The following is a 10,285-nucleotide window of genomic DNA, read 5'->3' on the forward strand; positions in this document are numbered from 1 at the left end:
GTACGCAGGCCTCTCACTGTTGTGGCCTCTCCCGTTGCGGAGCACAGGCTCCGGACACACAGGCTCAGCGGCCACGGCTCACGGGCTTAGCCGCTCCGCTGCATGTGGGATCTTCCCAGACCGGGGCACGAATCCGTGTCCCCTGCATTGGCAGGCGGACTCTCAACCACTGCGCCACCAGGGAAGCCCTACTCTTTGCATTTTTTTGGTTGGTTTTTTTTTTTTTTTTTCAATTTATGAAATTGTCAATTAGTTTTCTTCCTATCTACCCACCCCCACCCAAAGTTTCAGCTATGCAAATGGAAAAGGCATACAAACAGGAAAAAGCCCAGAGGAAACACCCACATTAGCAGAAACCACAAAGCTAGGTGAAGACAGACAGCCTGCTTTAAACAGTTAAACAGAAATCATGCTTGCAGAACAATATCTTGACCTTGAATTAATGAAAGATCACACTTCATAGAGCTACTTGACGACACCAGTAGCTAAGTTAAGAAGTCATGCAGATCTCGGTTCAACACTAACTTTGCCAGCTATCAGCTATGTGACCTTCGGTAAAATTCTAAACAGCTCTAGGCCTGAGTTACCTTACATTAAGATGGGGCTTAGGGACTTCCCCGGTGTTCCACTGTTTAAGAATCCGCCTTCCAGGCTTCCCTGGTGGCGCAGTGGTTGAGAGTCCGCCTGCCGATGCAGGGGACATGGGTTCGTGCCCCGGTCCAGGAGGATCCCACATGCCACGGAATGGCTGGGCCCGTGAGCCTGCGCGTCCAGAGCCTGTGCTCCGCAACAGAAGAGGCCACAGCAGTGAGAGACCCGCCTACCGCAAAAAAAAAAAAAAGAATCCACCTTCCAATGCAGGGGATGGGGACATGGGTTAGATCTCTGGTCAGGGAACTAAGATCCTACATGCCGCAGGGCAACTAAGCCCGTGAGCTGCAACTACTGAGCCCACGCATGCTTTAGAGCCCGCACGCCACAACTACAGAGAAGCCCACGAGATGCAACGAAGAGCCCACGTGCCGCAATTGAGACCCGATGCAGCCAAATAAATAAATTAAATAAATAAATATTTTTTTTAAAAGATGGGACTTACAACACCTACCTCAGGAATCATAGTAGAGATGAACTTGGATACCATCTCTAAAGTGCTTATCATAGTACTTGGTAGACAGTTATTTGTTCAACATATGGTAGTTATTATTTGTGCCAGAACTGGGATTAGAACTCCATGTGTGGGCGTATGTTTCAGCAAAGCAAATAGAAATACCCAAAATGATGGACCAAAACTAATTATCCAATAGTGAAGCAAGCCCTGCTGTCAACTAAAATGTATAGTTAAAAGCAACATCAGAGAGACTTCCCTGGTGGCACAGTGGTTAAGAATCCACCTGCCAATGCAGGGGACACAGGTTCAAGCCCTGGTCCGGGAAGATCCCACATGTCGGGGAGCAACAAAGCCCGTGAACCACAACTACTGAGCCTGTGCTCTAGAGCCCGCAAAGCCACAACTACTGAGCCCGTGTGCCACAGCTACTGGAGACCGTGCGCCTAGAGCCCATGCTCCGCAACTAGAGAAGCCACCGCAACAAGAAGCCCACGCACCGCAATGAAGAGTAGGCCCTGATCGCCGCAACTAGAGAAGGCCCACGCGCAGCAACAAAGACCCAAAACAGCCAAAAATTTTAAAAATTTTAAAAATAAAAGCAACATAAGAGAAAAGACTGGAACAGCAGAACTGATAGGAGAAAGCCCATCTATAAATAATAGTACTACAGAGGAAAATGTAGACGTCCAGCAAAAGGCAAACTATCCTCATGCAAACAGAGAACAGTTACCAAAGTGAATGGTAACCTCAACATGGGTATCAACTAGTCAACAGCGCCCACCAACCTATAATCCACAAAGAAAGCCCTTAGACTCCCACGTGTCAAGTATTAGAAGATGAGGATTTATAAGTTGCTAAGAAAGGGAAAATATTTTAAAACATACCTGGGAAAAACATATTTTCTAGGCTTTTAGGCAAAAGAAAAAGAATTCTCCCAAGGGTCCTTATTATGAGGACACAATGTACATTAATGGATTAAAAATTTGTAATTCCCAAACTCAAAAGTGATATAAAAACATTTTAAAAATAAGACTGGGGCTTCCCTGGTGGCACAGTGGTTGAGAGTCCGCCTGCTGATGCAGGGGACACGGGTTCGTGCCCCGGTCCAGGAAGATCCCACATGCCGCGGAGCGGCTGGGCCCGTGAGCCATGGCCGCTGAGCCTGCGCGTGCTCCGCAACGGGAGAGGCCACGGCAGTGAGAGGCCTGCGTACCACAAAAAAAAAAAAGAGAGAGAAAAAATAAAATAAAATAAAAATAAAAATAAGACTGGACCCATACATTTAAGAAATAAGAATTTATCACTCAACTAAAAAAAATGATAATAACTTTAATGAATCCTCCAGAGAATCCACCCAAACTTGCATAGACCAAATTATTTTTACAGACCATATTATTCATATAGAACATATTATTCATCTTTTAAAATATAAAAAAGTGCAGGTTAACTACCCAACTTATAAGCGTAAAATGGTTTTGAGTTGCAAACAACAACAACAAAATAATAACAACAATAATAAAACAAAAAACTAAAGTTTCTAAACCTACTGCATGTAACAAATTAAAAGTTTCTAAATATATTAAATATATAACATATTGAAACCATTATGAATTATGACTGTGTAGGTTTTTTTCCCTGAAAATGAAAGTCCAAGTATAGGGCAATCAGAGAAATTTGAACACTAACTGGACATTATATGATATCAAAATTATATTCGTAGGGACTTCCCTGGTGGCGCAGCGGTTAAGAATCTGCCTGCCAATGCAGGGAACACGGGTCTGGGAATATCCCTCATGCCGCAGAGCAACTAAGCCTGTATGCCACAACTACTGAGCCTGTGCTCTAGAGCCTGTGAGCCACAACTACTGAGCCCTCACGCCACAAATACTGAAGCCCACGCACCTAGAGCCGGTGCTCTGCAACAGAGACGCCACTGCAATGAGAAGCACACGCACCGCAACAAAGAGTAGCTCCCGCTCGCCACAACTAGAGAAAGCCCATGCACAGCAACAAAGACCCAATGCAGCCAAAAATAAATAAATGAATAAATAAATTTATAAAAAGAAAATATAATCGTAAAAAAAGTGATCATTGTACTGTGGTTATACTAATAAAATAGAGTTTTTAATCTTTGGAGATACTAAAGTATTTACAAAGCAAAGAGTCTCTGGCATTTGGTTTAAAATAACACGTTTGAGTTGGGGACAGGGATGGGGAGGGGAGAATAAATGAACCAAGACTGGCCTTACTGTACTTTGAAAACTGTTGAACCGATGGGCACATAGGGGTTCATCATTCTCTTTTCTTTACTTTAGTGTATGTTGAAAATATTCATAGTAAAAAATTAAAAGATAAGAAGCCTATGTATTTAAAACTAACAGCCAACACTAACTGGTGAAGAATTTTTCACAACAGAAATGATAACAAAGCCTTCCATCTCCATTGTTATTCGGTAGAGTGCTAGAATGTTCCTTCCTCTTTACTATTCTCTACCCTCTTTTCCTCCTTCCTGATTTTATTTGCCGACTTAGATGACTCCTTCCATACACATAACTTCCTGAAACTCAGAAATAGACTTTCAAATTGTTGCCTCACGACATAATAAATATTTCTTTTTAACAATGGGGCATATTTTTAAAATTTTAGTTTTGCTCTAAACAAATTTTTTTTTTAATTATCTCCTCTACCACATCCATTTAAAACATCTGTCTTTTGTATGTTTTATCAGACAAGTATTGCGAGTGAGTACTCTAAAGTTTTTCGCTAATAAGCGCATACTGGAAAGTTTGATGACCACCATTTTGGACACTAAGACACCACTTAAAGTTCTTAAGGATGGAGGAAGTGTGACAAGTACTACATCAAGAAAAATAATTTAGCAGAAGTACATACGGATAGGAAAGATGGGGAGAAAGGCTATGGTCAGAGAAAATCATTCATTAATTCAACAAGGCATTCATTTAGAAGTGAGATGCGAAGTAGGAACCAGACAGGGAAGGGACGGGATTGGTCAATAAAAGAACTTGGTGTTTAAGGTATTACAAAGGAGGAAGGACAGTTTGGGGTTTGGGGGGAGTGTCACAGACCCTGCCCCGGGGGAAAGAAGATGAGTTCGACACAGCCTGGCAGGATATTCAGGTGCAGATGCTCCTCAGACCCCTGGAGATGAAGAACCTAGAGTCAGTAGGAAGGCCGGGGCAGCGGATGTACACAAGGAAGCCATCTTTGTAGATCTGACGACTAAACCCAAGGAAGTGAGGGCTCTCGGGGAGAGACCTGGAATACAGATACATCAAAAGGCTTAGCTGAAACCTTGCGGCACACCTGTATTCAGGAAGCAAAAAAAGAACAAGTGGGAACACAGAAGCAGCTGCCTGGGAGATATGGCACACTGTCTCAAAGTGGTCCCAAAGGTAGGCGGTCAGCGGTGCAGGCCACCGCGGGGCCCACGGGAAAGGAGCTCTGGAAGAGGGCCCATCATTGGTAACCTTGAATAGAACCATTCTGGTCTTGGTGGTGCGGGCTAGAGTCAGATATCAGAAAAGTGATAATGAGGGGAAAGGAGGAGCTTGGAAAGGAAGGCCAAGCAGAGATCCGCAGCTCGCAGCGATGGAGACAAATTCCGGGATCGAGTCGGCTGGGGGGCTGGGAAGACCACACAATACCTAGGGAGTAAGGTAGCAGAGAGGGAAGACTCAAGATTCCAGAGAATGGAGGCATTTTCTTTCGTTCCCAAACCTGCATCCAAATTGTCTAGGCCCTTGCTTGCCCGAAAGTACTTTATCCTTACGGAGGTGGGGAGTTAATCGTAGTCTTCACCGGGGCAGTAGCGCGCTAGCCATATTCGAAGGAAGGTCTGAAGGCGCTGGAGGGAAGGGAACCTTCGAGAGCAGAAGCGTGGGCCCAGCAAGAAGGGAAGCAGAGGAGTGAGCAGCTGGAGGAAGAGGCATCGGGTGCGAGGTCCCCGCGAGGGCGCGCCCCTCACGGAGCAGCAGCCGCGACAGTCCTCCCAGACCGGGACCGGGGAGACGCCCCTCCCTCCCAGGGCACTCACCGCTCCGACTGCGAATAGTGGCACCGGCCCAACAGGTTGAGCTTGCAGAGGTGCAGGTTTCCGCAGGGTTTGTTGCAGTACTTGCGACGGCAGACCCGGGCTCGAGTGGTGGCCACCACGGACCGGATGACCCCTTCCTTGCCGCCAGTCTCCAACACCACGAAGCGGTCGGGCCCGGCCTCTTCCAGCACCTCGCAGACTTGCGCCTCGGAGAGCTGCATCTCGTCGAGCAGCGCTTCCAAGGCCATGCGGCCCCCATGGGCGCACAGGATTTTGGTGATGAAGCAGCATACCCCCGGGTCAGCCATGGCGCGCTGTGCTGGCCTGGCCGCGGCAGGGACTCTGCTCCAGGGAGAATCGAAACTTACTTAGAGTCCCGGGGGCGGGCGCGGGCGGCGCGCGGGCTGGGCGCGCCCGGGGCGAGGGAGCGTGCGCTCTCCGCCGCCTCTAGCTGAGTCCAGCGGTTTCGGTTTCCCAGTAAACTTGGGTCGAGAGGCCAAATCTCACCGTCCTGTGTCAGATTTAAAGTCAATCGCGACGGTAACCTAGTGGAGAGAGGGCGAACAAGCGCGGGCTGATCTGCCGGCGACGCGGCGACCACCGGACGGCTCCTCAAGGGTCAGGCTCCCCAAGGGTCAGGCTCCCCAGCTGGGCACCGAGAGGCTTCTTCGGAAAGAAGAGAAACTAAAAACTGATCTCGGGGCTCTGGTGGAGTTTTTATAAACCAGCCAAAGTGACGAATGACGCGAGTCTTGGGAGCTTTCTTGAGGAGTGCTAGATTCTCTACCCCACCCGTCCCCGGAAAGAACAGACCCAAGTGAGCGCTTTCTCCGAATAAATAAATTTATAAAAAGAAAATATAATCGTAAAAAAAGTGATCATTGTACTGTGGTTATACTAATAAAATAGAGTTTTTAATCTTTGGAGATACTAAAGTATTTACAAAGCAAAGAGTCTCTGGCATTTGGTTTAAAATAACACGTTTGAGTTGGGGACAGGGATGGGGAGGGGAGAATAAATGAACCAAGACTGGCCTTACTGTACTTTGAAAACTGTTGAACCGATGGGCACATAGGGGTTCATCATTCTCTTTTCTTTACTTTAGTGTATGTTGAAAATATTCATAGTAAAAAATTAAAAGATAAGAAGCCTATGTATTTAAAACTAACAGCCAACACTAACTGGTGAAGAATTTTTCACAACAGAAATGATAACAAAGCCTTCCATCTCCATTGTTATTCGGTAGAGTGCTAGAATGTTCCTTCCTCTTTACTATTCTCTACCCTCTTTTCCTCCTTCCTGATTTTATTTGCCGACTTAGATGACTCCTTCCATACACATAACTTCCTGAAACTCAGAAATAGACTTTCAAATTGTTGCCTCACGACATAATAAATATTTCTTTTTAACAATGGGGCATATTTTTAAAATTTTAGTTTTGCTCTAAACAAATTTTTTTTTTAATTATCTCCTCTACCACATCCATTTAAAACATCTGTCTTTTGTATGTTTTATCAGACAAGTATTGCGAGTGAGTACTCTAAAGTTTTTCGCTAATAAGCGCATACTGGAAAGTTTGATGACCACCATTTTGGACACTAAGACACCACTTAAAGTTCTTAAGGATGGAGGAAGTGTGACAAGTACTACATCAAGAAAAATAATTTAGCAGAAGTACATACGGATAGGAAAGATGGGGAGAAAGGCTATGGTCAGAGAAAATCATTCATTAATTCAACAAGGCATTCATTTAGAAGTGAGATGCGAAGTAGGAACCAGACAGGGAAGGGACGGGATTGGTCAATAAAAGAACTTGGTGTTTAAGGTATTACAAAGGAGGAAGGACAGTTTGGGGTTTGGGGGGAGTGTCACAGACCCTGCCCCGGGGGAAAGAAGATGAGTTCGACACAGCCTGGCAGGATATTCAGGTGCAGATGCTCCTCAGACCCCTGGAGATGAAGAACCTAGAGTCAGTAGGAAGGCCGGGGCAGCGGATGTACACAAGGAAGCCATCTTTGTAGATCTGACGACTAAACCCAAGGAAGTGAGGGCTCTCGGGGAGAGACCTGGAATACAGATACATCAAAAGGCTTAGCTGAAACCTTGCGGCACACCTGTATTCAGGAAGCAAAAAAAGAACAAGTGGGAACACAGAAGCAGCTGCCTGGGAGATATGGCACACTGTCTCAAAGTGGTCCCAAAGGTAGGCGGTCAGCGGTGCAGGCCACCGCGGGGCCCACGGGAAAGGAGCTCTGGAAGAGGGCCCATCATTGGTAACCTTGAATAGAACCATTCTGGTCTTGGTGGTGCGGGCTAGAGTCAGATATCAGAAAAGTGATAATGAGGGGAAAGGAGGAGCTTGGAAAGGAAGGCCAAGCAGAGATCCGCAGCTCGCAGCGATGGAGACAAATTCCGGGATCGAGTCGGCTGGGGGGCTGGGAAGACCACACAATACCTAGGGAGTAAGGTAGCAGAGAGGGAAGACTCAAGATTCCAGAGAATGGAGGCATTTTCTTTCGTTCCCAAACCTGCATCCAAATTGTCTAGGCCCTTGCTTGCCCGAAAGTACTTTATCCTTACGGAGGTGGGGAGTTAATCGTAGTCTTCACCGGGGCAGTAGCGCGCTAGCCATATTCGAAGGAAGGTCTGAAGGCGCTGGAGGGAAGGGAACCTTCGAGAGCAGAAGCGTGGGCCCAGCAAGAAGGGAAGCAGAGGAGTGAGCAGCTGGAGGAAGAGGCATCGGGTGCGAGGTCCCCGCGAGGGCGCGCCCCTCACGGAGCAGCAGCCGCGACAGTCCTCCCAGACCGGGACCGGGGAGACGCCCCTCCCTCCCAGGGCACTCACCGCTCCGACTGCGAATAGTGGCACCGGCCCAACAGGTTGAGCTTGCAGAGGTGCAGGTTTCCGCAGGGTTTGTTGCAGTACTTGCGACGGCAGACCCGGGCTCGAGTGGTGGCCACCACGGACCGGATGACCCCTTCCTTGCCGCCAGTCTCCAACACCACGAAGCGGTCGGGCCCGGCCTCTTCCAGCACCTCGCAGACTTGCGCCTCGGAGAGCTGCATCTCGTCGAGCAGCGCTTCCAAGGCCATGCGGCCCCCATGGGCGCACAGGATTTTGGTGATGAAGCAGCATACCCCCGGGTCAGCCATGGCGCGCTGTGCTGGCCTGGCCGCGGCAGGGACTCTGCTCCAGGGAGAATCGAAACTTACTTAGAGTCCCGGGGGCGGGCGCGGGCGGCGCGCGGGCTGGGCGCGCCCGGGGCGAGGGAGCGTGCGCTCTCCGCCGCCTCTAGCTGAGTCCAGCGGTTTCGGTTTCCCAGTAAACTTGGGTCGAGAGGCCAAATCTCACCGTCCTGTGTCAGATTTAAAGTCAATCGCGACGGTAACCTAGTGGAGAGAGGGCGAACAAGCGCGGGCTGATCTGCCGGCGACGCGGCGACCACCGGACGGCTCCTCAAGGGTCAGGCTCCCCAAGGGTCAGGCTCCCCAGCTGGGCACCGAGAGGCTTCTTCGGAAAGAAGAGAAACTAAAAACTGATCTCGGGGCTCTGGTGGAGTTTTTATAAACCAGCCAAAGTGACGAATGACGCGAGTCTTGGGAGCTTTCTTGAGGAGTGCTAGATTCTCTACCCCACCCGTCCCCGGAAAGAACAGACCCAAGTGAGCGCTTTCTCCGAGCCCGGCGCCCTGCCTCCGGTATTAGTGAACCTTTACAACTCCACGAGTTAGATATTGTCATCCTCACTCTACTTAAGGAAGTAATTTGAGTAAACACAGCCTACAAGCTGGAGCCTGGGAACCTGAGGTTCCCCAAATCTGGGCCCCAGATCGTGGTCTGCCTGGCCAGGACCGATGTGAACTTTCTCTCACACCACCCTTCCTTCTCAAAGGACAAGGATTATTGCTCTCCCTCTTTTTTGCCTTCTTATGAGCTCTTTGAAGAACCACTTCTTGACACATTCTTGCCTGTCTATAGTCGCTAACAGAGGTGCCCCAGACACCGCTTAATCCCTGATAGTAATCAGTCACAGTCGGGCAGGCGTGCTTAGACATATCCCAAGGCTTCAGATAGGTTCCTCTCTTTGGATATTTGGACAAGACCTTTTCCCCCAGTGGGGACTCACTTGGACCCCCAGAGTTGGCATAAAGTGAAAACATTTGAACTACAGAAGATACAGAAAGAAATTTTATCTGAGTTTCTCTTAATCTGACTAAAGCAAAGCCTCCTGAAAATACAGCTACCTTTCAACCCTTTCCAAGGGAGTTTCCTGCTAATTCAGTTGCCCTGGAGACAGAATGTCCATTGCAATTAGCATCAAAAAGCCCAGTAGAACCTTCCATACTCTCCCACTGAAGTCCTAACAACCCCCCTTTTGTTAAACTGAGATATATAAAGTTACTTCAGGCTATTCCAGGAGGTTTCCATTATTGAAAACTGCCCCCCCATGCTAAATAAATCTTGTCTTTTCTCTTTTTAATCTGTCTATTGTCAGTTAATTTGCAGGACCCAATCACTGGACTCAAATTGGAAGAGGCAAAAGGTTTTCCTCCCTACACTCCTAGGTGATATGGGTCATTGATGGGATAAGTAATAAACCTTTTTTTTAAATGATAGAATTCAGTTGTCAAACTAGAAATTCTTCAAAATGATTAATGGGCATTCTCAGATTGGTAATTCATGATTTATGATCAGAGTCTCTTAGGAATACAGTACTTTGGTGTGAAAACCAGCGAAAGCTAGGTTCCCTCTAGCTATTACTTTATAGTTTCCTTTAATCCACTTGGCCTGATTTGTGGTCTGACAGGTTCCCAGGGACTGGGCTTTGAATATCAAATCAATTAAATTCACCACAGTATCTTCTATGTGGCCCTTACTTTAGCTAGTCACTCTGAACATACAGAAGTTTAAGAAATAGTCCCTGCACTCAAGGAGCTTATGTTTGGGAAGACATGAGAAAACATTAAAACATAAGGGAGGGCTTCCCTGGTGGCGCAGTGGTTGAGGGTCCGCCTGCCGATGCAGGGGACCCGGGTTCGTGCCCCGGTCTGGGAAGATCCCACGTGCCGCGGAGCGGCTGGGCCCATGAGCCATGGCCGCTGAGCCTGCGCATCCGGAGCCTGT

General features: G+C 47.9%; 1 protein-coding gene across 1 annotated transcript in view; it reads right to left on the reverse strand.

Moving 5' to 3' along the window:
* ZC3HAV1 (zinc finger CCCH-type containing, antiviral 1) overlaps positions 1-5,470 on the reverse strand; it is a 63,149-nt gene extending 57,679 nt beyond the window's left edge. The window contains exon 1 of the mRNA XM_007466603.1: positions 5,163-5,470. Coding sequence (XP_007466665.1) covers positions 5,163-5,470 — 308 coding nt within the window. The remainder of the gene's footprint in view (positions 1-5,162) is intronic.
* Positions 5,471-10,285: the final 4,815 nt, after the last annotated feature.

This window comes from Lipotes vexillifer, unplaced genomic scaffold, assembly GCF_000442215.2.
Source record: "Lipotes vexillifer unplaced genomic scaffold, Lipotes_vexillifer_v1.1 scaffold71, whole genome shotgun sequence".
Classification (NCBI taxonomy): domain Eukaryota; kingdom Metazoa; phylum Chordata; class Mammalia; order Artiodactyla; family Lipotidae; genus Lipotes; species Lipotes vexillifer.